The sequence below is a fragment of the Macaca fascicularis genome, chromosome 1, assembly GCF_037993035.2.
Source record: "Macaca fascicularis isolate 582-1 chromosome 1, T2T-MFA8v1.1".
In the NCBI taxonomy this organism is placed as follows: domain Eukaryota; kingdom Metazoa; phylum Chordata; class Mammalia; order Primates; family Cercopithecidae; genus Macaca; species Macaca fascicularis.
The window spans coordinates 208784991-208810588 of NC_088375.1; the positions used below are offsets into that span (position 1 = coordinate 208784991).

At 52.9% G+C, this 25598-nt stretch overlaps 1 protein-coding gene across 2 annotated transcripts in view; it reads left to right on the forward strand.

Annotated features, from left to right (window-relative positions):
• Positions 1 to 25598, forward strand: part of CRYBG2 (crystallin beta-gamma domain containing 2) — a 34634-nt gene continuing 9036 nt past the window's right edge. For both annotated transcript variants that reach the window (XR_012423977.1, XM_015440253.4), the window contains exons 1-15: positions 1 to 81; positions 8288 to 11237; positions 11641 to 11688; positions 11774 to 11886; positions 12050 to 12179; positions 15869 to 16008; positions 16815 to 16941; positions 17244 to 17279; positions 17626 to 17762; positions 17924 to 18050; positions 18314 to 18453; positions 18562 to 18688; positions 18925 to 18957; positions 19088 to 19200; positions 24143 to 24272. Coding sequence is in view for 1 of the 2 variants with exons in the window: in XM_015440253.4 (XP_015295739.3) it covers positions 8343 to 11237; positions 11641 to 11688; positions 11774 to 11886; positions 12050 to 12179; positions 15869 to 16008; positions 16815 to 16941; positions 17244 to 17279; positions 17626 to 17762; positions 17924 to 18050; positions 18314 to 18453; positions 18562 to 18688; positions 18925 to 18957; positions 19088 to 19200; positions 24143 to 24272 (4296 nt within the window). In the remaining variant the exon portion in view is untranslated. The remainder of the gene's footprint in view (positions 82 to 8287; positions 11238 to 11640; positions 11689 to 11773; positions 11887 to 12049; positions 12180 to 15868; positions 16009 to 16814; positions 16942 to 17243; positions 17280 to 17625; positions 17763 to 17923; positions 18051 to 18313; positions 18454 to 18561; positions 18689 to 18924; positions 18958 to 19087; positions 19201 to 24142; positions 24273 to 25598) is intronic.

The following is a 25598-nucleotide window of genomic DNA, read 5'->3' on the forward strand; positions in this document are numbered from 1 at the left end:
GAGAGCCCAGTCGCATCAGGGGAGCACGGCCAAGCAGCAGGAGCTCCAGGCTGGCGGGACACCTGGGTCCCCACACAGACTGTGAGTAGTGGTCGGTCTCTGTTGGGAGATGGGAGGGGAGACTGGGGGAGACTGGCCTGGCTGCCCTATCTTGAGACTTTGCCTATTCCCTGAGCCTCTCCAGCTCTACGCCCATTCATTCAGGACCCTGAGCTGACTCTGCCTTCCCTCCCTGCTCCAACCCTTCCTTCCTCTCCCTCCCTTTGCCCACAGGCTACCTCCTGGAACCCACTGCTACTCACCCTCACTGTCCATCTGAGGAAGGGGAAAGCCTGTCAGGGAGAGGATGGGCAGGAAGGGGGGTCGCCTTCTCCGCAGCACTCACCACTCCCCAGTTCTGTTCAGGAGGCCAGAGACCCAGCTTGGGAATAGGCACCTGGCCTAGGTGCTGGGTGTCCGGGGAGAGATGCTTAACCTCTCGGGGCCTTGAGTTGTTGAGAGGATTTGGTAGCTGAAAATGAGGAAGGAGGAGGTGGTTACAGGAATATACTTTGAACTCTAGAGACTGGGGGTGCCAAAATAGCAGGGATGCTTATTAATTACCTCTCAGTGACAGCAATAATTACCCCACCTGGCTCTGTGCTGGAAGCCAAAGGAGCAGGCGTCGAGTTTCCCAAGCTTGGTTTTATTTGTGTTGAAATGACTCTCCTAAATCTGCCTGGGGGGCGCAGAGGTGGAAGGATGTGTCCCCCAAAACTTATCAAGGAGGGATGAACATGGAACCTCCCAGGGATGACCCTGAAGAGGAAATGAGCCTGGGATGGGGTTTTGAAGGGGGCTTAAGAATGATGGGGTGGCTGTCATTTGCAAATTTGTTTTCTAAGCATATATATATATAAATATAGATATATAAATATATATATATTTGAGATGGAGTCTCGCTCTGTAGTCCAGGCTGGAGTGCAGTGGCACGATCTTGGCTCACTGCAAGGTCTGCCTCCTGGGTTCACGCCATTCTCCTGCCTCAGCCTCCTGAGTAGCTGGGACTACAGACGCCCACCACTACGCCGGCTAATTTTTTGTATTTTTAGTAGAGACGGGGTTTCATCATGTTAGCCAGGATGGTCTCGATCTCCTGACCTCATGATCTGCCTGCCTTGGCCTCCCAAAGTGCTGGGATTACAAGCATGAGCCACCATGCCCAGCCTTCTAAGCATACTTTTATTTAATCTTCCCCACCACCCCATGAAGTAGGGACTAATCCCAACCCCTGCCACCTAATTCTAGGAGGCTCCGAAAGGTTAAGTCACTTGCTCAAAGTCAACTAGAAAGTGAAGGAGCTAGAATCTGAACTTCGGTTTCTATAACTCCAGTGCCTATGCCCTAACCACCACTCCATCCTGCCTGGAAGAAGCCTCTTTGGCCCTGTGCAGAGAGTGGAGGGTTGGGTGAGGTTGCTGTGTGGGCTCCAGGGTTTTCTGGGCTCCCATGGCGCTGGATTGGGCAGTGTTGTGGTAGCAGAGGCAGAATCAAGGATGCTGGGGTCCTCCAAGCAGGGGTCAGTGTGACTGGTTCCGTGCCAAGGAAGAGGGAGATGTAGGACCCAGGCTGGCTCTGAGACCTGCTTGGATGCCCCAGAAGTCAGGGGCTGGGAAAGAAGGGCTACAGAGAAAGGGAAGGTGAGTGGAGGAGGCTACCTTGGAGAGGGGGACGGGAAAGAGAAGTAGGGTTAGCTGGGGGGAAGTGGTTTCTATCTGCCACTACCTTGCTATTTTGGGCCCAGGTGGATAATGACAGACTCAGGTGGGAGGCTGGGGCTCACTTAGAGTGGGGAGGAGGTGACCTCCAGAAACATCATCCTTCTATGTCCCCTTCCTGGGAGAAGGTTCTCTGGGCCAAGATTGGCAAATATGGGAGTGGGGAAGAAGGGGGACATAGCTGGGACTGCCAGTGGGAATGTGTAAGATACTTGAGCATCCAAGCATATGTGTCCACGTTCAGGGGTAGGTGAATTTCAAGGAGAAGAGAGCTTGTGGCTGTGAATTGACTGTGTGTGTATTGTGAATGTGTGCACGTGTGTGTCATTGTGTCTGTGTTTCTGTCTGTGTGTACATGATTTGTGTGTCTCTTGTGGCTCTGAGTGCTTGTGTGTGTTTGTATTTCTTGGGTGAGTGTGTATTTGTGTGTGTGTCTCTGTGTGTGTTTTTGTAGGCGTCTAGATGTATCTTTGTACCTGTGTGATTGTGGGTCTGTGTTGGTATCTTTCTGTGTGTCTGTGACTGCGTCTGTGTGACACAGCATGTGTTTGCCTGCATGTGGGCCTGTGGACTGGTTTGGCCTAGTTTGGGGGTGACTCACAGGTAAGTGGGGAGAATCCAGGACTTGTTGGGTTAGACAAGGCTCTTTCCCACACTCCCCCCATTCCCTCCTCAGCCTCTCCCTTCCCAGCTCCACACGCCTTGTTTGGAGGTCACAGGTCACGCTGCCAACAAATCCACTTCTGGTCTAGGGCCCTGCAGAAGAAAGGGCTCTGGGAATGGGCCCTTCTGCTGGCCCAGGAGAGGCATCCTGGGTCATTGTATTGGGGTATGTCTTCAGAGCAAGGACGAAAGGGGGCATCTATAGGCAGGCACATTCCAGCAGAGTCTGAAGGACATTCTAGCAGTCATGACTGTTCGGGGACGGGGCAGGTGAACTGTCAAGTGGTGACCTCCCTGTCCCTGGAGGTATGCAGGCAGAAGCCAATGACCACATGCTTGTGGAATGACTGGCTATCAAGGGTGTTGTCCAGGGGTTGGGCTGGTTGAGAAAGATGTTAAATTCTGATTAGTAGGAGGTCATTGACAATATCTGAACTGATGATTGACTGCTTCCTTTAACATTGCTCTCCTGTCGCTTTCCTGATGCCTATGGCGCTTTCCAAATGTCTTTTTTTTTTTTTTTTTTTTAAGACGGAGTTGGCCGGGCGCGGTGGCTCAAGCCTGTAATCCCAGCACTTTGGGAGGCCGAGGCGGGCGGATCACAAGGTCAGGAGATCGAGACCACAGTGAAACCCCGTCTCTACTAAAAATACAAAAAATTAGCCGGGCGCGGTGGCGGGCGCCTGTAGTCCCAGCTACTCAGGAGGCTGAGGCAGGAGAATGGCGGGAACCCGGGAGGCGGAGCTTGCAGTGAGCCGAGATCGCGCCACTGCACTCCAGCCTGGGCAACAGCGTGAGACTCCGTCTCAAAAAAAAAAAAAAAAAAAAAAAAAAGACGGAGTCTCGCTCTGTCACCCAGGCTGGAGTGCAAGCTCCGCCTCCCGGGTTCACGCCATTCTCCTGCCTCAGCCTCCCGAGTAGCTGGGACTACAGGCACCCGCCACCTCACCAGGCTAGTTTTCTGTATTTTTTAGTAGAGACGGGGTTTCACCGGGTTAGCCAGGACGGTCTCGATCTCCTGACCTCGTGATCCGCCCGTCTCAGCCTCCCAAAGTGCTGGGATTACAGGCTTGAGCCACCGCGCCCGGCCAAATGTCCCTGTTTTTATGTCTAATTCCTTGGCCCCTAGTTTCTTAATATGCCACCCTTCATGAGAAAGTTGGCTCTGGTTGAGTCTAGCCAAGGCCTAGCACATCCCGTGACGCAATTAGCATTGAATGGGTGAGTAATTGAATGAATGAATGAGTTAGAGCTCAGGCTTTGCCACTTACTATAAGCACCATCAGGGACAAGGAAGCTCAGAGAGTGGGAAGCAGATGGACAGGGGCTTAGGAGGGGCTCAGCGAGGGCATCAAACTTCATTTGGGAGGAGTCCCAGCGAGGAGTGCAGGGGTTGCATGAGGAAAAAGGGAGCTCCCTAATGGGGACCGAGGAGTGGGTTGGGGCCTCAGTGAGAGGCTAAAATCCAGAGCCTTTGGTGTCTGGCTATGTCCTGCTCTCAGGAAGCCCTGGCCTGGGAAAAGGACCAGGGCTCTATCTAACTCCTCCACCTTCCAGGGTCCCCCCCTCCAGGAACCCTGTCCCTGACACTGTCATAGCCACCAGCGGTCCTGGAGTCAGGTCAGGCTTCCCAGGGCCTCAGTCTCTTTCATCTCTGCCCCTCATAAAACCTGAGTCACTGCTGGGGCCACAGGGAAGGGTCAAAGTTCTGAATTCCACCAGCTTTTCAGGAAGGAGGACAATGGGAAATGGGGGAGGGGAGTGGGGGCAGTGGGCCCATTTCCCGCCCCGAGTGGGGTCTCTGGGGGGTACCTCATGGAGAAGGCCCAAAGACTGGGGCTGGACAGGCTGACCTCTCTGGGGTTCGTGGGGTCTAAGAATAGGATTGCCCTGGTCAGTGTAGCTTGGGAGTCAGGGAGTGGGGGTGGAGAGGCCCTCCAGCACTGATGTGGCTCCCTGTAAATGTAAACCCCCAAACCAGAGACTCAGTTATAGGATACATATATTAGGGAGTTTGGTATGGTGGGTAAGCACTTAGGGTTGGGGTTCAAGTTTTGATTTGGCTATTCTGTGACTTTGGACAAGTTTCTTAACCTCTCTGAGCATTAAAAAAAATCTCATCTGCAAAATGGGAATGTATGATCTAATTTATTAATAATTTATTCTTGGCCGGGCGCGGTGGCTTAAGCCTGTAATCCCAGCACTTTGGGAGGCCGAGACGGGTGGATCACGAGGTCAGGAGATCGAGACCATCCTGGCTAACACGGTGAAACCCCGTCTCTACTAAAAAATACAAAAAACTAGCCGGGCGAGGTGGCAGGCACCTGTAGTCCCAGCTATTTGGGAGGCTGAGGCAGGAGAATGGCGTGAACCCGGGAGGCCGAGCTTGCAGTGAGCTGAGATCCGGCCACTGCACTCCAGCCTGGGCGACAGAGCGAGACTCCGTCTCAAAAAAAAAAAAAAAAATTATTCTTTATGAGGTCTCAAGCTTGTGGGATTCTTCTGAGGCTTCAATGGGACAATGAATGTAAAGCACTCAGCAAGGTGTTTGGCAGAGTAAGCCTTCCTCAAATGGCTGTTGTTGTTGTTGTTGTTGTAACTATTAAAACAGAGAAATTCACCTGAGAGTTCCTAGGGAGCTTAGTCTGTTTTCTGTTGCTTATAATGGAATACCTGAACCTGGAAGCCCAAGGTCAAGGGGGTGCATCTGGTGAGAACTTTGTTGGTGATTCTCTGCAGAGTCCCCAGGGGGCTCAGAGCATCACACGGCAGTGGGGCTGACGTGCTAGTTCAGGTCTCCCTTCCTTTTCCTATAAAACCACTGGTACGGTCAGGCACAGTGGCTCACACCTGTAATCCCAGCACTGTGGGAGGCGGGGGCGGGCAGATCTCTTGGACTCAGGAGTTTGAGACCAGCCTGGGCAACATAGTGAAACTCCATCTCTACAAAAAATACAAAAATTAGCCAGACATGGTGGTGCACGCTTGTAGTCCCAGCTACTCGGGGGGCTGAGGTGGGAGGACTGTTGGGCCCAGGAGGCAGAGGTTGCAGTAAGCTGAGATTGTGCCACTGCACTCCAGCCTGGGCAACAGAGCAAAATCCTGTCTCAAAAAAAAAGAAAGAAAAAAGAAGCCCCTAGTCCTACTCCCACAATCACCCATTAATCCATTAAACCATTAATCTATTAATCCATGAATGTATTAATCCATTCATAAGGCAGAGCCCTCATAACCTAATCACTGCTTAGAGGCCCCACCTCTCAATATTACCACACCGGGGATTAAGTTTCGAGTTTTGGAGGGGATGAATATTCAAGTGATAGCAGAAGCTTAGAAGGTTTTCTTCAGCAGGTGTTGATATTATCCTACATTTAGTAAGGGAGGCTATGGAGACCCAGAGAGATTAAGGAAGAGTCAGAAAAGAAACAAGACCCAGGCCCCACCCCTCCAGGACAGAGGGTGAGACATGCTCTGCTGAGGACGATCACAGGAGCAGCTGGACATGCCCGAGAACCATGGCCTGAGGTAGGAGGGAGGATGCCTGGATATGAATTCAGAAGATGGGAATTTAAATCCCTGCTTGACAACCTCATAGCTGCGTCATCCTGGGCCAGTCACTCCTCTCCTCTGACCCTCGATTTCTTAACCTTCAGTAGGGAAATAATCACAGAGGACAGAACTGAGGGAAGAGTGCATTGTAAAGCCCAAGTCCCTAATGGAGCCCAAGGGGCTCCATTTATTTACTTTTTTTTTTTTTTTTTTTTTTGAGACAGAGTCTTGCTCTGTTGCCCAGGCTGGAGTACAGTGGCGCGATCTCGGCTCACTGCAATCACCGCCCCCCAGGTTCAAGCGATTCTTCTGTCTCAGCTTCCCAAGTAGCTGGGATTACAGGTGCCCACCACCATGCCGGGCTAATATTTTTATTTTTAGTAGAGACTGGGTTTCATCATGTTGTTCAGGCTGGTCTCGAACTCCTGACCTCAGGTGATAATCCTGCCTCGGCCTCCCAAAGTGCTGGGATTACAGGTGTGAGCCACTGTGCCCGGCCTAAAAAAAGTTTTTAATAAAAACAAAAATAAGGCCGGGTGTGGTGGCTCACGCATGTAATCCCAGCACTTTGGGAGGCCGAGGTGGGTGGATCACTTGAGGTCAGGAGTTTGAGACCAGCCTGGCCAACATGATGAAACCCAGTCTCAACCAAAAATACAAAAGTTAGCTGGGCATGGTGGCACATGCCTGTAATCCCAGTTACTCAGGAGGCTGAGGCAGGAGAATTGCTTGAACCTGGGAGGAGGAGGTTGCAGTGGGCTGAGATCGCGCCACTGCACTCCAGCCTGGGCGACAGAGCGAGACTCTGTCTCAAAAAATAATAGTACCTTTTTTTAATGATAAGATCTCTCTGTCACTCAGGCTGAAGTGCAGTGACATGATCATAGTTCATTGCAGCCTGGGCTCAAGTGATCCTCCCACCTTAGCCTCCAGGGTAGCTAGGGCTACAGGCACACACCACAATGCTGGCTAATTCTTTTAATTTTTTGTAGAGACTTGTAGAGTCTTGTTATGTCACCTAGGCTGGTCTAGAACTGCTGGCCTCAAGCAATCCTCCCGCCTCTGCCTCCCAAAGTGCTGGGATTACAGGTGTGAGCCACTGCACCCAGCTCTGAGAGGCTCCGTTTAGACCTACACCTGCCCCTGTGCTTTGAAGACCATCAGCAGGTGCTCATGCCCGTATACACGTGTGCACACCTGCTAACATTTGGTTACAAATCTCCAAGGTGACAGCAGAAAGTTGATGAGCCAGCATTTTAGGTTATAAGGCGAGTATTTTGGGTGTGGTGGCATGTGCCTGTAGTCCCAACTACTTGGGAGGCTGAGGCAGGAGGATCACTTGAGCCCAGGAGTTCAAGGCTGCAGTGAGCTATGATCATGCCACTGCACTCCCGCCTGGGTAACAGAGCTAGATCCTGTCTCAAAAACAAAAAACAGCCGGGCGCGGTGGCTCAAGCCTGTAATCCCAGCACTTTGGGAGGCCGAGACGGGCGGATCACGAGTTCAGGAGATCGAGACCATCCTGGCTAACACGGTGAAACCCCGTCTCTACTAAAATACAAAAAAAAATTAGCCGGGCGAGGTGGCGGGCGCCTGTACTCCTAGCTACTCGGGAGGCTGAGGCAGGAGAATGGCGTGAACCTGGGAGGCGGGGCTTGCAGTGAGCTGAGATCCGGCCACTGCACTCCAGCCTGGGCAACAGAGCTAGACTCCGTCTCAAAAAAAAAAAAAAAAAAAAAAAAAAAAAAAGGCAGGGGGAGGTTTCATTGCTTCTCTTACTGGACTCTGGCAAGACTCCAGTGTTGTGGCTGAGGACCCTGATGCTTGAAGGGGAGAAATGGCCAGCTAGTGAGCAACTAAGGAACCCAGCTCTGTTTGAGGCCAAAGCCCATATTTCCCGAACAGAGTTAGAACAACGCTTGCCCCGTTTTCAGCTTTCTAGTTTTCAGCTCTTGGGGGACTAGACCTAGGGCTCTGTGGGCAGAGTCCCAGCGCCCCCATAGACCTGTAGGTCAGCTGCATCTTCCCTTCTGCCTTCTTTCTTTTCTCTCCATCTGGGCTCAGGCCTCAGCTTCACCTTTGAGGGACCCTGACCTAGGAGATCACCTGAAAGTCAGGGAGAGGGATGGATGAGGAGCTCTGATCAACCAAATCAGAGTTGAGACTACCATGCCGATTTCACAGATGACAGCAATGACCTGAAAGGCCAAGCGATTTGCCTGAGGTTCCTGGCCTGACTGGGCTAGGGGTGGTTATTCTGCACTTTGGGAAGCCACTCTCACCACCCTCTGACCCTCATCTCTCTTCCTCCTCTGCAGGGAGCTGGACCACAGTGGGACAAGGACACCTCCAGACAGGTTGCCAGGGCCCCACATGGAGGAGGCGGGTGGGCCCATGGCCCGGGCCAAGGCCCGAGTGGTAAGTGCCACACTGACATGGCGGCAGCGGCCCCCTGCCCAGGAAGAGATCAAACATGGTTTTCACAAGGTGTCCCTGGTGTCAGGGGCCCAGATGGAAGCCCCCCAGAAGGAGATGTTTGAGTTCAGCCGTCGAGAGGGAGTCAATGGCTTTGCAACACAGGAAGAAGAGACCGTGAATTGCCAGGGCCCTCGGGATATGGCTGGCTCCAAGAACTTCCAGAGCCATGGACCCATCTTTTCCAAGAAGTACACACCACCTCCCAAGGAGAAAAGGCCTGAGCAGAGGCTGAAGGAGGCTGTGGACCAGAGTGATGGCAGCCGCCAAGATCCCAGGACTGAGCCCCTGCGTGTGGGAGCTATGGCCAGGACTGAGCTTTTGGTTCCCCTGCCTGGGCCCCGAGAGCCAAGTCCCCATCCAGGTGTAGGTCTCACCAGTGGGACCTCCCGGAGCCTCGAGGAACACCGAGTGACACGCACTGTGCGGACCACCACGGTGGTGAGAGGTCATGTGGACCAGCGGGTGAGCAGCTCTGTGACTATGAGGCCAATGTCCTCAGGCGAGGCCCTGCCACGGGGCCGTCAGGTCGCCCGCATGGTTCAGCCAGTGGTTGTGGGCTCCCCACCAGGCTCGCCCAGCCGCAGCCAGGCTGTGAAAGTGCTAAGTAACCTCGTACCTGCTGGGCACAGCCCCCCTGCCAGCCACCTGCCCAGGCCCACAGCTGGAGTGCCGAGAAGCACAGGTCTGGGCAGCACAGTGGGGGCAGCCTTGAGGCAGCTGCCTGAGACTGGGACAGCAGAGCTTAAAGACAGCTCTGGCCTGGTCTCTACAGGCATCCCAGCCAGTGCTCACCTGCCTAAGAATCAGGATGTCCCTGCAGCCTGTGCAGATCGAGACCAGGGCAGAGCCCCGGATGCCAGGGCCTGTGAGCTCTGGCAGGTGCTGGGAGCCCCCAGTTCCACTGAGCTCCCTCTCCAGACTTCTCAGGGTCAAGCATCAGTCCCCTCCTCTCCCAGACTCCAGACCCATGTCCCCTCTCCAAGCCTAGCCCACCCTGCAAAGCAGCCTGTGGTGCCCACTCACGCCAGGGCCCAGCTCACTCCCCTTGTTCTGCCCCCTATAAAAAGGGAAGGGCTTGTGGACCCCCCTGCTGCCACCGTGCTGCCCATGGTGAGGAGGGAGCATGTGACAATCCCTGAACAACCTCCTGCTCCATCCTCTATAAGAAGGAAGGATGTCCCCAGCCCAGGAGGTCTTTCTGCTCCATCGTCCCCAAGCAATAAGTTTGTTCAGAACTCTGAAAATGTCCCTGTCCTCACCTTTACCCAGAAGGAGGTGGTGTGGGGCCCCGGTGCTCCTGCGGCCGCGTCCCCCACCGGGAAAGAGGTTGTGAAGGGCCCTGGTGCTCCTGCTGCCTCATCTCCTGCCCAGGAGGTGGTGCAGGGGTCCAGTGCTCCTGCTGCCTCGTCCCCCACCGGGAAAGAGGTTGTGAAGGGCCCCGGTGCTCCTGCTGCCTCATCTCCTGCCCAGGAGATGGTGCAGGGGTCCAGTGCTCCTGCTGCCTCGTCCCCCACCTGGAAAGAGGTCGTGAAGGGCCCCGGTGCTCCTGCTGCCTCATCTCCTGCCCAGGAGGTGGTGCAGGGGTCCAGTGCTCCTGCTGCCTCATCTCCCACCCAGGAGGTGATGCAGGGGTCCAGTGCTCCTGCTGCCTCGTCCCCCACTGGGAAAGAGGTCGTGAAGGGCCCTGGTGCTCCTGCTACCTCATCTCCTGCCCAGAAAGAAGTGGTGCAGGGGTCCGGTGCTCCTGCTGCCTCATCCCCCAAGTCAACTGAGGTTGTCCAGGGCCCAGAAGGCAGCCCTAGCATCCAAAAAGAGGCTGTCCAGGGTATTGCAGGCAGCCTTGCTCCACCCCTCACTAAGGAAGAGACTGTTCAAGACCCAGCTGCTCCTGCCACCTCACTCCCCAAACAGGACAAGGGGGTCCAGGACTCTGAAGGGAGCCCCATCTCATCTCTCACCCAGGAAGAGGTTGTGCAGGACCCTGCTGTTCTCCCTGCCCCATCTTCCTCAGTGGACAGAGTGTCCCCCAGCCCAGGAGGCACCCCTGCCCCAGTGCCAACAGGAGCAGAGGCCAGCACGGAGTCCCAGCTTGTCTCTGACTCCACCGAGGGCAAGATGTGCCCAGAGACATTGAGGGAGGAGGATGAGGTGGCCCTGGCCACTGACCTGGAGATATTTCTGGATACCCTGCGGAGCATGGAGCCCCCTGAGATCCTCCGCACTCACCGGCTGCCACGAGCCCCTCGCTCCTCCTACTTGTCCATGTATGCCACACTGCCTGCCATTGAGGAGGACCAGCCAGGGCCATGGGTGCTGGGCCCCGGCCCCCAGGAGGTGCCTTCACTGGAAGAGAAAGAGGAGGAGGAGGAGGAGGAACCAGAGAACCCCTATCTAAGTGATGACGAGAAGCTTCAGCGCAGGCAGGAGAAAGCTGGGCCCAACCCCTCCTGGGACCTCCACCCTGCCAGGCCCACCCAGGTCTCCTGCTCTCCTCTAGAGATGATGAAGAAGCATGTAGCAGGAACCAAGGGCCCCCACTTAGAGCTGGGGTTGGAATTGCAGGGAGGCACCAGACCCACTTCCCGTCTCGGAGGCAGCCTTCTTTTCGGCAGTCTGGTGCCTGCCACCAAGGAGGCCTCCACCCCGGAACCGCTGGGCACAAAACTATCTGCCCTGCTGCCCCATGGGGCACCGGGGCTCAGGAAGGTGCCAGGACAGTTGCCCCTGCTTTGCAGTGAAAGACCATCCCTGACGGAGAAGCTTGCCTGTGCCCTGCCCCTAGAGGAGTGGGTAAGTGAGGCCTTGGGTGGTGTGAAGAGAGTGGTGCTGGGAGTCAGAGTCTGGGGGCAGAGCCTTCTGTCTGAAGTCTGGTTCAGTTGACCTGTGCAAGCCACATCTCTCTGGGCCTCAATCTCCCTATCCCTACTGTGGGAGGTTTGTACTGTGGATTCCAAAGGGCATGGGGGCTCCAAGATCCTGGGAGCTGAGGAAGGCGGGTGATGAGCACCCAGCTCCTGGGACAGGCTGATGAGTCCTCTGGGGGTTGGGAACAAGTGTGAGCATCCTCTATGCACCAGCTCCTTGGGGGTGGAGGTCAATAGGGAGGATGTGGGATCTTTGGAATGGCAGGTTGTGGGGAAGCAGGAAAGAGGTGACACCACAGGACTTACTTTATCACCTGCCTCCGTTTCAGAGCCCAGCCTTAAAGACCCAGGGCAAGCCGAACACCAGGCCTGGAAAGGTAGGGTTGTGGGGGCAAGCGGGTGGGGGCAGCAGGAGGCAGGGGCCTGGGGTGAGAGCCTGAGGACCCCTCTGTGCCTTCTCAGGTGATCGTCTTCTCGGAGTCTGGCTGCCAAGGCAGTGGCAGGGAGGTCTGGGGAGACATTGTTGATGCCTCAGGCTGGGCCCCCGTAGCCTCCATAAGGGTAGTTCGAGGCTGGTGAGTGGGGAGTGCCCAGCAGGGCACCTGGCTGTGAACCCGGGGGGGTGCAGAGGGGAGTGAGAAGTGACCAGGCCAGCCTGGGAGAAACCCCATCAGCTACCCAGCAGCCCTGGGCACATACTCCTCCCCATCTGTGACCCTGGAATCTCTGTGCCCACAGCTGGGTGCTGTACGAAGAGCCAGAGTTCCGGGGTCAGAAGCTGGTCCTGCCTGAAGGAGACATGGAACTCAGAACCCCAGAGACAAAGTGGAGTCCCCAAGGCATCGGCTCCCTAAGGAGGGTTGTCTGGGTGAGTGACTTGCAGGTGGGAGACGGCCTCGCGGTGCCTAGAGTTGAAATCCCTGAGGCCGGGAGCAGTGACTCACGCCTGTAATGCCAGCACTTTGGGAAGCCAAGGCAGGTGGATCGGCTGAGGACAGGAGTTGGAGACCAGCCTGGCCAACATGGTGAAACCCTGTGTCTACTAAAAATACAAAAATTAGCGGAGTGTGGTGGCATGCGCCTGCAATCCCAGCTTCTCGGGAGGCTTACTTGAACAGGAGAATTACTTGAACCCGGGAGGCGGAGGCTGCAGTGAGCCTAGATTGCACCACTGCACTCCAATCTGGGTGACAGAGTGAGACTCCGTTTCAAAAGAAATTCCTGGGAGAGATCTTATGGGGGTAGCGAGCAGAGGGGCTTCATATGGACTGGTCTGTAGATTCCTGACCATGGAGCTGACTGGGGAAGAAAGAGATTCTGGGAAATGGGCAGCCTGGCTTGAGGAATCAGAGCCCAGGCAGAGGCCAAGCTCAGCTTGGGAAAGCAGCCTTGGGAAGTTTGAGTGCATGCTCAAGCAGGAAGGGGAGAGAGCAGCAGAGACGAGGTGGGAGGGGATGTTCGGGTTACCTGCCCCCCAGGGGCCAGCTTGCAGGCCCCCAGTCAGACCTGAGGTGCCAGGCATGTTTGCTCATTCATTTGCTCACAGATCCTCACTCATGTCTAATATGTGCCAGGCACTGATGCCAGGCAATGGGCAGTGCGGGGAGATCCCCTCTCTGCCCTGCAGGACTTACAGTCAAGCTAGGCTATGAGGATTGGGTTTGGAGCAGGGACGCCATATAACCAGACTAGGGATTTATAAACATCCCACTGGCTGGCTGCCAGGTGGAGAAAAGAGGGATCCTGGAGGGAGGGAGACCAGGATGGGCTGTGCTTTCCAGCCAAGGGGCACCTCTGATTTTTGAGGAAGGGCTCTGTGGTTTGAAAAGTTAACATTGGGCCGGGCGCGGTGGCTCAAGCCTGTAATCCCAGCACTTTGAGAGGCCAAGACGGGCGGATCACGAGGTCAGGAGATCGAGACCATCCTGGCTAACACGGTGAAACCCCGTCTCTACTAAAAAAATACAAAAAACTAGCCGGGCGAGGTGGCGGGCGCCTGTAGTCCCAACTACTCGGGAGGCTGAGGCAGGAGAATGGCGGGAACCCGGGAGGCGGAGCTTGCAGTGAGCTGAGATCCGGCCACAGCACTCCAGCCTGGGCGACAGAGCGAGACTCCATCTCAAAAAAAAAAAAAAAAAAAAAAAGAAAAGAAAAGTTAACATTATAATTTCAAAGACCAGGCACGGTGGCTCACGCCTATAATCCCAGCACTTTGGGAGGCCAAGTTGGGGCATCACTTGAGATCAGGAGTTCAAGACCAGCCTGGCCAACATGGTGAAACCCCGTCTCTACCAAAAATACAAAAATTAGCCAGGTGTGGTGGCAGGTGCCTGTAATTCCAGCTACTCGGGAGGCTGAGGCTGGAGAATCGCTTGAACTCAGGAAGTGGAGGTTGTGGTGAGCTGAGATCGTGCCATTGCACTGCAGCGTGGGCAACAAGAGTGAAACTCTGTCTCAAAATAACAATAATAATTAATAATAATAATTTCATGTTTGTAAAGTGAAAACAACAATATTGTTTTCACAGCATAGTAATAAACTACCAAAATTAAGCTTGACACCAGAAGGAAGAGCAATGACTCTAAAAGCAGTGTCTATCAGGCATTTTGGTTCTTTTGGTTTGTTTGATTTTTGTTTCTTTCTTTTTTTTTTTTGAGACAGAGTCTCATTTTGTCACCCAGGCTGGAGCGCAGTGTCGTGATCTCGGCTCGCTGCAAGCTCCACCTCCCGGGTTCACGCGATTCTCCTGCCTCAGCCTCCTGAGTAGCTGGTACCACAGGCACCTGCCACCATGCCCGGCTAAATTTTTTTGTATTTTTAGTAGAGATGGGGTTTCACCATGTTAGCCAGGATGGTCTCGATCTCCTGACCTCGTGATCTGCCCATCTCAGCCTCCCAAAGTGCTGGGATTACAGGTGTGAGCCACTGCGCCCGGCCTGATTTTTGTTTCTAATGAAAGAATGAATAACTGAGTCCAGAGCTGTTGCAATCTTCCTGGTAGGAGATGATGAGAGCTCATTAGCCTTAACTAGGACAGTGGCCCAGGAGGAGGGGACAGTTTTCAAAGCCTCTCCAGAGGCTGGGCATGGTGGCTTATGCCTGTAATCCCAACACTTTGGGAGGCTGAGGCAGGTGGGTCACCTGAGATCAGGAATTCAAGACCAGCCTGGCCAACATGATGAAACCCTGTCTTTTCTAAAAAAAATACAAAAAATTAGCCTAGCGTGGTGGCGGGCACCTGTAATCCCAGCTACTTGGGAGGCTGAGGCAGGAGAATCGCTTGAACCCAGGAGGCAGAGGTTTCGGTGAGCCAAGATCACGCCACTACACTCCAGCCTGGGCAACAAGAGCGAAACTCTGTCTCAAAAAAAAACAAAGCCTCTTCAGAAACACGCAAATGTTTACGGACAATTAATTGTGAACTTCTGACAATAAATTTAACTTCATGTGGGAGGTAATGACTACAAGAGAAAAGCAAAGGCTTTGAAGTCAGATGTTTCTGGATTCCTTTGATTCATTCAGCATTGATTGGGTGCCTGTTGTGTGCCAAGCACATGGGAGATGCTGGGTTGCAACAGTGAACAAAAACTATACTGCTCTACTACTTACAAGCTGTGTGACCTTGGGCAGATTGCTTAACTTCTCCGAGCCTCACTTTCCTTACCTGTGACTGGATGAATAACACCCACTGGGAGGACTAAATGAGATAGGGAAGGACATGACCTAGCACAGTGCCTTGCATGCAGTAGATGCTTCGTACATATTTGATGAATGAGTGAGTGAATGAAAATGGTCCTGGTGGGGAAGAAACACTCAGAATACAAAGAGGATCTGCTGCTTCCTGGGATGAGGTGCAGGCAAAGCCAGTCTGGACAGAGGCAGGAATCGTACCTAAAGGAGGGGTCAAAGTTGGAACTCAGGAAGTGACTGTCCATCTTGCCCATCCTCCCACCAGGCTGGAAGTCAGGCTACCCAGAGGTAAGGCTATGGGCCTGGCACTTTGCAGGGTCTCCCAGGAACTTTAGTCCCAGGTCCCAAAGGTTCAGCAAGGGACCCGCATGGGCTTTGGTCTCAGGCTTGGCTGGTTGACCTTGCAAAGACCACCCTAGTCACTTTCCTGGTCTCTGGGGGAATGGCCACAAAGGTTTTCCCAGAAGCTATTTGGAGCCCTGGCTAAATGGACTTGGGGAGGCGGGGTGTTGTCCAAGGGGGCTGTTTATATATCTTTTCTTTTCTTTTTGAGACAGAGTTTCATTCTTGTTGCCCAGGCTAGAGTGCAATGGCTTGATCTTGGCTTACCGCAACCTCTGCCTCCGAGGTTCAAGCGATTCTCCTGCCTCAGGCTCCCGAGTAGCTGGGATTTCAGGCATGTACCACCACGCCCAGCTAATTTTTTATTTTTAGTAGAGACTGGGTTTCTCCTTGTTGGTCAGCTGGTCTCGAACTGCTGACCTCAGGTGATCCGCCCACCTCGGCCTCCCAAAGTGCTGGGATTACAGGCGTGAACCACCACACGCAGCTGTTTATATATATTTAATTTCCCCCCTCCTTCCATAGGACTACAGGACCCCGGAAATCAGCCTCTTCTCTGAGGAGGGCCTCAAGGGGGCGCAAGTGAAGCTAAGAGAGGCCTTGAAGAATTCCCAGGGTCTGGAGAAGCCCCTGCAGGTGGCATCTGCCACTGTCTCTGCAGGACTGTGAGTCTGGTCTATTCTAGAATCTCTTCATTTGACATTCACTGTGCTGGGTGCTGGGGGCACAGAGGTAACAGAACCCAGTTCTTGCCTTCAGGAGTGCTCAGTCCACTGGCGGGGTCAGGCAAGTAAGCAGACAATAGCAATTCAGATTTTTGGGGTGAGGGAGCACAGAAAAACACCATACCATGAGAGGCAGAGTGTGGAAGTCAGAGAAACCTTCCTGGAGGAGGAGACGCCATATTGGGATGAGTTGGCCAAGAATCTAAGCTCCATGAGGGCAGAGATTTTGTATGTTTGTTCACTGCTCTATCCCTGATGCCTGTAGCAGGGTCTGGCACACAGCAGATGCTTCTAAATATTTGTCAACCGAATGAATGGGGAAAAGAGTGTATCTGGCAGAGGGAATAACACATGCAAAGGCCCAGAGAGGAGAGGGTTAAGCTTCAAATTTTCAGTCTAGCCGGTGTGAGCAACAAGTGGGAAGAATTGAGTCCCAGGGAGAAGGAGGAGGCCAGATTGCAGAGCCTCTTTGCATAGCTGGGTTTTATTGTGAGGCTAACAGGGAACTACTGGGGTTGCTGAAGCAGTTTTCCATGCATGCTAGAGAAAAATGCTCCAGCTGTTGTGTGAAATTAGAGAAGGCAAAGTCAGAGGAAGGGAGACCAATGTGGCTACTGCAAGAGATTATACGAGACTGATGGGAGCCTCCCCAGAAAACCTCCTTTTCCCCTCTAAACCTTCCCTCCCACCTGCCAATCTGTGTCCCTTGAAGTCTGAGGTGCAGCAGCCTCTCTGCCTTCCCCCAGGTGGCTACTGTACCCCAAACCATTATTTGAAGACACTCCCTACATCCTGGAACCTGGAGAGTACCCCACCTCAGAGGCCTGGGGCACATCGGACCCCAGCGTGGGCTCCCTGAAGCCCATGAGATTGGTAAAGAACAGGGCACACCCACAGGCCAGGAGGTCTAGGCTCTGCCCCTTGTCCCAAGTAACATGGTCCTGCAGTCGGTGGGAAGGGACGGGGGATGAAGTTAAAACAGCACCCCTTGGAGACTGCTTCCTGGGAGCTGCTATTGGGAATGGGAGTGGAAGGAGAGGGAGGATTAACCTAAGAGGTGGGGGAAGAGGGAAGACATGGGGTTGGGGTTCTCAGGATCAAGAAAATCCTAGATCCCCAGCCCCATCTGTCTTTCCCATCTCTGGGCTGGTGTCTCAGCTCTGTCTCCTCTGCAGGGCTGCCCAAGTGTGGAGAAGCCAGGGGAGCCGAGGGTAAGAGTCTGGGCTTAAGAGCCAAAGAGGGCCTTTGGTGGTGGGGTGCAGGTGTCTGGTTATCATGGTCTGGACAGGAAATCCAGAGAGGAGGGCACTGGGGGCCAGAAGCTGGGTCTAGGGAGATGGGACCTGATGGGCTCACTGGGAACTTGCTTTTGATGTGTAAGAAGGTCAGAGGTCAGAGTAGAGACAGGAATCGGGTAAGGGGATGGAGTTCAGTGAGAAGGTGGGAGGACTGGGGGGTGCCACATTGGCCCGATGCTGGGCAGAGCCATTCCTGAGCTGGCTGAGTGTGTTTGGGTCCAGATGACTCCCTGCCATCCTGACACCCGTTTTCCCCCAGGCTGTGGTGTATGAGGCCCCCGGCTTTCAGGGCCGCAGCTGGGAAGTGAGCCAAGACATCTACAACCTTCAGCAGCCAGAGGACAGCCAGAGCCCCCACCTGGCCTCTGTGGGGTCCCTGAGAGTTCTCGGGGGCTGGTGAGAACTCAGGACCCTTCCTTCCATTTCATCACCTCCACTGGCCTTTACCCTTGGGAGTGGGGAGTGACCTGGGCTGTGTAGGGGTGGGGACAGCTATCTCATTCATCCATGGGCCTCCTATGACTGAACCTGCCTGTCCGTCCTTCTGCTTTTGCCAGCTGGGTGGGCTACGAGAAGGAGGGCTTTCGGGGCCACCAGTATCTGCTGGAGGAGGGGGAATACCCAGACTGGTCACACTGGGGAGGCTATGACGAGTTGCTGACCTCCCTCCGAGTCATCCGGACGGTAAGCAAAGGCAATTGGCCCACCTGGCCCCAGGCAGCCCTCCCCCAGTACAATTTGTGGAGGGAAGAATTTGTACCCCCTCTCTGTGTTCTCCCTGGAAGTGTTCCCAGAGGTCTAGCCTCTCTTCCCTCTGCTGCTCTTCTCCAGGCCGTACTGTCAGCCTCACCCCTAATTCCCCGGGTGGGCTGTGACCCTCGGGTCTGGGCACTCCCAGGGGTTTCGGTTTGTGGGCGGGAAAGACCTGACTGTCCCTGGGAACCCAGGACTTTGGGGACCCGGCCATCGTGCTATTTGAGGCCATGGACTTCGAGGGGCATGGTGTGGAGGTGAGCAAGGCATTGCCGGATGTGGAGCTGGTGCAACACGGCCCCAGCACACAGGCCATCCACGTGCTCAGCGGCGTGTAAGTGACCCGGGCTCCGGGAGCGGGTTGGGCCCGGGTGAGCCGGGGGCGGTTCCAGGAGAGGTGCAGGCTCTGTCCCAGCTGACCCGCGTCCCGTCCTTCCTGCAGGTGGGTGGCCTACCAGGAGGTGGGCTTCTCCGGAGAACAGTACGTGCTGGAGAAGGGCGTGTACCGTAACTGCGAGGACTGGGGCGCGGGCAACAGCGCCCTCGCTTCGCTACAGCCGGTCCTACAGGTGCGTGCCGGCCGCGGGGGGGCGGGGCCTCCCCGGTGGCGGGACCTGGAGTTCGGGTGCGCCCCGCCCCCACGCAGAGGTAGCGGGCTGGAGGACCTGCCTGGGCGCTCGGGGCGGGGCCTTGGGAGGTGGCCAGGCCGAGGGTGCGGCCGCGGGGTGGGCAGTACTGAAACCTAGAGGAGCGGAGGCGGGGGGCCGGCACTCTCCCTAATTCTCAATTCCGCCCCTCCCTTCAGGTCGGGGAGCACGATCTGCACTTCGTCTCAAAGGTAAGGCGGGGACTCCGCAGGGAGTCTTTGGGCTCCCGTCTCTCCCCTCGTTTCAAACCTCTCCCCTCCCCACTGTTCTCGGCCCTACTCCATCGCCCTTCTTCCCCTCATCTCCCCTCTCTGCCTCCAGATTCAGCTTTTCTCCCGCCCCGACTTTCTGGGCGACCACTTCTCCTTTGAAGATGACCAGGCCGCTCTGCCCGCCTCCTTCCGACCTCAGTCCTGCAGAGTCCACGGCGGCAGGTGAGGACGTGGAAGGGTGAAGGGCTGGGGGCGCTGGGGCAGAGGCGGGGCTGCAGGAGGAGAGTCTTTCAAATGATTTCCTTCCTTTGGCTACCTTGGGATGAGCTGTTCTGTCTTGCGCCTTTCAATTTTAAAATAAACAAAATAAAATAAGGTTTTAATGGAAAATGGAAAACTGTAGATTGTATAATATAAAGATAAATCTTATTTCCTCTATTCGTGTGCTCTTTTAAATTTTCAGTGGAGTATTTTAAATCCTTGACCCAACGTAAAATTTCATGGGTAAACACTTCAACGTGTGTCTCTTTTCCCCACGTAGCCAGAAGTCATTATCACATCTAATAAAATTAATAACAATTTGTTCATATTACCCAATACCCAGTCCGTGTTCAGATTTCTCCTATTGTCTCAAAAATACATTTGTGAAATTAACTTGTTTTTCTCAGCATCCAAATAAGGTCCTTGGGGCAGGTTTCGTCATGTTGGCCAGGCTGATCTCAAACTCCTGGGCTCAAGCTATCTGCCACCTCCGACTTCCAAAGAGCTGGGGTTACAGGCATGAGCCACCGCGCCCGGCCGACCCCAGTAGTTTTTGTTGTTGTTGTTGTTGTTGTTTTTTGTTTTTGTTTTTGAGACAGAGTTTTGCTCTGTTGCCCAGGGTGGAGTGCAATGGTGCGATCTCAGCTCATCGCAACCTCTGCCTCCCAGGTTCAAGCGATTCTCCTGCCTCAGCCTTCCCAAGTAGCTGGGATTATAGGCATGTGCTACCAAGCCCAGCTAATTTTGTATTTTTAGTAGAGATGGGGTTTCTCCATGTGGGTCTGGCTGGTCTTGAATTATCAACCTCAGGTGATCCGCCCACCTTGGCCTCCCAAAGTGCTGGGATTACAGGCATGAGCCACCGCACCTGGCGACCCTAGTAGTTTTGATAATTTTCTTGATATAAGATACTCCAGGATCACTTTGTACATTCTTTTTTGCTCCAAATCTAGAATTGGCTATTTGCCATGGAACGCTGGTTCCTTTTAGTGGCAAATGGTATTTAGAGACCAAAATCTGCATGCTAGGTGTTTCAAAGTTATAATGCCCATATCACAACTAATAGTAAAAACCACTGAATGCTGTTGGGAGTTTCCTGTGTGGGTTTTTTTTTTTTTTTTTTTTTTTTTTTTGAGATGGAGTCTCGCTCTGTCGCCCAGATGGGAGTGCAGTGGCGCTATCTTGGCTCACTGCAACCTCCGCCTCCTGGGTTCAAGCAATTCTGCTTCAGCCTTCCAAGTAGCTGGGAATACAGGTGCCCACCACCACGCCCAGCTAATTTTTGTATTTTTAGTAGAGATGGGGTTTCACGATGTTGGTCAGGCTGATCTCAAACTCTTGACCTTGTGATCCACCTCCCTCGGCCTCCCAAAGTGCTGGAATTACAGGCATGAGCCAGCGCGCCTGGCCTCTTGTGGTTCTTTTTGTCCTCAGGATATTCAACTATAACCTATTTGTTATGTATTAGTTCAAATTACTGTGTCTTAAACACATTTGAAATAATACTTTTGTGTGTGTAGTTATGTCACCAACCTAATATACAGTTAGGTTCATTAATTGATTTTCAGTTTTAAGGAATACTTTTCATTTTTATCTATTTCTGGATTCGTTTTTGTTTTTGTTTGAGACAGGGTCTCACTTTCCATTTGGGCTGGAGTGCAGTGGTGTGAACACAGCTCACTGCAGCCTTGACCTCCTGGGCTCAAGGGATCCTCCTGCTTCAGCCTCCTGAGAAGCTGGGACCATTGGTGCACACCACCATGCCCAGCTAATTTTTTTACTTTTTTCTAGAGATAGGGGTCTCACTTTGTTACTTAGGCTGGTTTCAAACTTCTGGGCTCAAGCAATCCTCCCTTCTTGGTCTCCCAAAGTGTTGGAATTACAGGTGTAAACCACTGCACCTGGCCCTAATTCTGTTTTCCTATGAATAGTTGCCATGAAGCTGGGCACGGTGGCTCATGCCTGTAATCCCAGCACTTTGGGAGGCTGAGGCAGGAGTCCAGGAGTTCAAGACCCATCTGGGCAACATAAGGAGACCCTGTCTCAACAGAAAAATTTTTAATTAGGTGGGTGTGGTGTCATGCACCTGTAGTACTACCTACTCAGGAGGCTGAGATGGGAGGATTGTTTGAGCCCAGAAGTTGGAGGCTGCAGTGAGCTATGATCACAGCACTGCACTCCAGCCTGCGCAACAGAGTAAGATCTTATCTCTAAAATAGTAATTATTACATGAAATATTTACGTGGTTCCTGCCTTAGCTCAGGCTGCTATCACAAAATACCATAGTTTGTGTGGTTTAAATAAGAGAAATTTATTCTCTCACAATTCGGGACACTAGGAAATTCAAGATCAAGGTGCTGGCCACTTCACTTCCCCAGTGAGGCCTTTCTTCCTGGTTTGCAGAAGGCCATCTTCTCACTGTGTTCTCATGTAGTGAAGAGAGAGAGTAGGAGCTCCTGTCTCTTCCTCTTCTTTTTTTTTTTTTTTTTTTGAGGTGGAGTTTCACTCTTGTTGCCCAGGCTGTAGTGCAATGGCGCAATCTCAGTTCACTGAAACCTCTGCCTCCTGGGTTCAAGCAATTCTCCTGCCTCAGCCTCCTAAGTACCTGGGATTACAGGCATGCGCCACCACACCCAGCTGATATTTGTATTTTTAGTAGAGATGGGGTTTCTTCATGTTGGTCAGGCTGGCCTTGAACTCCCGACCTCAGGTGATCTGCCCACCTCGGCTTCCCAAAATGTTGGGATTACAGGCGTGAGCCACTGCACCCGGCCCCTTCCTCTTCTTTTAAGGACACTAATCCCATCATGGGTCCCACCCTCATGACCCCCTCTAAACTGAATTACCTCCAAAAGGCCCCGCCTCTGAATACCATTACATTGAGGGTTATGGCTTTAGCATATGATTTTGGGAGGACACAGACATTCAGCCTATAACAATTCCGAAGCCAACAGCCTTTATCTCTGTCCCTGCCACCTTTTTCCCTCTCTCCCCCTGGTAGAAATCTTTTGTTTGTTTGTTTGTTTGGTGTGTGGTGTATTCATCCACCGGCTTTTTTGTTATTGTTGTTAAGATATAAGCAAATATGGCTGGGCGCGGTGGCTCAAGCCTGTAATCCCAGCACTTTGGGAGGCTGAGACGGGCGGATCACGAGGTTGGGAGATCGAGACCATTCTGGCTAACACGGTGAAACACCGTCTCTACTAAAAAATACAAAAAAACTAGCCGGGCGAGCAAGACTCCGTCTCAAAAAAAAAAAAAAAAAAAAAGATATAAGCAAATATACACTCATAAATTTCCATATAACTATAGACACCAAATATTTATATTTTGTTTTCCTTCTCCTCCATTTTCTTACACAAAAGGAAGCGTACTATAACCAGGTTAATATAATAAAAAAACACTAAATTGTACACTTTAAAAGTGTGAATTTTGGCCAGGTGTGGTGGGAGGACGCTCTGGGAGGCCGAGGTGGGTGGATCACTTGAGGTCAGGAGCTCGAGACCAGCCTGGCCAAGATGGTGAAACCCCATCTCTACTAAAAATACAAAATTAGCTGGGCATGGTGGCACATGCCTGTAGTCCCAGCTACTTGGGAGGCTGATGAATTGCTTGAACCCAGGAGGTGGAGGTTGCGGTGAGCTGAGATCGCGCCATTGCGTTCCAGCCTGGGCAACAATAGCGAAACTCCATCTCAACAACAACAACAACAACAACATAGTGTGAATTTTATGGCATGTGAATTGTATCTCAGTTTTTTAAAGGAAGTTTGCTATAAACACTGTTATGCACCTACTTTTTTCATCTGTTTGGAGATCACTTTATATCCCTTTAAGAGCTCTGTTTCATTCCACTTAACTGCTGCATTATACTCCACTTTTTCTTAATTTATTCAGCCAATCCACTATTGATGGACATCTGGGCTGCTTCCACCCTTCTCTGTTGCTGAAGTACTATAATGAATAGCCTCCTGCATGTGTTATTTCATGTTCTCAAAGGGTGTCCTTGGGATGGATTCCTAGGTATGAGATTGCTGAGTAATTACTCATGGAGTTTTGCTTAATATTGCCAAATTCCCCTCCATAGGGGCAGTATGATTTCATTCAGTCTTTTTTTTTTTTTTTTGAGACGGAGTCTCACTTTGTCGCCCAGGCTGGAGTGCAGTGGCCGGATCTCAGCTCACTGCAAGCTCCGCCTCCCGAGTTTACGCCATTCTCCTGCCTCAGCCTCCCGAGTAGCTGGGACTACAGGCGCCCACCACCTCGCCCGGCTAGTTTTTTGTATTTTTAGTAGAGACGGGGTTTCACCATATTAGCCAGGATGGTCTCGATCTCCTGACCTCGTGATCCGCCCGTCTCGGCCTCCCAAAGTGCTGGGATTACAGGCTTGAGGCACCGCGCCCGGCCCAGTCTTTTCTTTTCTTTTTTTTTTTTTTTTTTGAGATGGAGTCTCGCTCTGTCGCCCAGGCTGGAGTGCAGTGGCCGGATCTCAGCTCACTGCAAGCTCGGCCTCCCGGGTTTACGCTATTCTCCTGCCTCAGCCTCCTGAGTAGCTGGGACTACAGGCGCCCGCCACCTCGCCCGGCTAGATTTTTGTATTTTTTAGTAGAGACAGGGTTTCACCGTGTTCGCCAGGATGATCTCCATCTCTTGACCTCGTGATCCGCTGGTCTTGGCCTCCCAAAGTGCTGGGATTACAGGCTTGAGCCACCGCGCCCGGCCTCATTCAGTCTTTTCTTAAGTCTGACCTCATTCCCTGCTGCTGTAGTGCCTGTTCATCCTTGACCTCCCCTGGGACAGGGGGTCATGATCAAGTCTTCATTCTCTCTTCTGTATCTCAGGGGAACCTGGGCAGGCCAAGGACAGGTAGGCTCACATACCCTCCATTTCTTCCCCTTCCCCAGCTGGATCCTGTTTGATGAGAAGAACTTCAAGGGTGACCAGCACATTCTCTCTGAGGGCGAGTTCCCCACTCTCACAGCTATGGGCTGCCTAGCCTCTACGGTCCTGGGTTCTCTCCAGAAGGTATCCCTGGTGAGTTTCCATGTCCTGTTCCAGGCAATCCTGGAAGCGGAAGTTGCTGCTGGGGGAGTTCTGGACACAGAACCTGTGTGCTGGTGCAGGGGTTGACTCCAGTGTTTATAGAACCCCCCTAGGTCCCCTTGACTCTGGGGCTGTAAAGCCAGTTTAGTTTGCTAGCTCTTCATTGAGCACCCACTGAGACAGGACCTGGGGACATGGAAAGAAATCGGACACAGCCCTGCCTGTAAGGAACCCATGGTCCCATAGACATAAAGATTACATGCAGAGTGGTACATCCAGATACAGAAGTGGTGCGGGGATGGTGGGACTAACACTCAGGGCTGGGTGGGGCAGGGGCCAGTGCTGCCAAGGTGATGTTCCACGCAGGGAGGAGTGATAGGACCAGCTAAAAAGATGGCCCTGCCTGCCGCAGACCAATGGGAAGGGGCAAGGCAGTGGGGTTGCTGCTACAATGACCCAGAGTGAATTGTGATGTCCTTCACCTAGGAAGAGATGGATGGAAGTGACCACAATAAGGGGCTAGCCTCTGCAGGACTTGGTGACTGTGTGGCCAGTGGGGGCAGTACTCAGTCAGAACGGGTGATGCTTACTGAGTGCATAGCATGTGCCAGATGGTGTTTAAAATTAAAAGGCTTCACACCAGCCAGGCGCGGTGGCTCATGCCTGTAATCCCAGCACTTTGAGAGGCCGAGGCGGGCGGATTACCTGAGGTAAAGAGTTCGAGACCAGCTTGGCCAACATGGTGAAACTCTGTCTCTACTAAAAATACAAAAATTAGCCGGATGTGATGGTGCATGTCTGTAATCCCAGCTACTTGGGAGGCTGAGACAGGAGATTCGCTTGAACCCATGAGAATGTCACTGTACTCCAGCCTGGGTGACAGAACAAGACTCTGTCTCAAAGGAAAAAAAAATGGCTTGCCACATATACTAAACCTTTTTAATCTTCTCCACAACGCTGAGAGGTGTGTTCCCATTATTATCTCCCTTTTCCAGATGTGGAAACTAAGCCACAGGCTCCAGGTCACACAGTTGGTAACAGGCAAAGCCAGGCTCTCCCCCAGGCAGCTGGTTCTGGGGTCCTAGTCCTTTGCAACTACATGTTGCGCTCTGAAGACAGATAAACCTGGTTCTGAAGCCCGGCTTTAGGTCCTTGAGCAAGTGATTTACCCTCTTCAGCCTGTTTCCTCCCTATTAAGTGGGGGATGATAATAGCTTCTACCTTATAGGGTTGTTGAAGAGTTATAATGAGATCAGGTAAAGTGCTTAGCATAATATGGCCTGTAGTAAACCCTGATGAATGTGAGCTGCTATTATT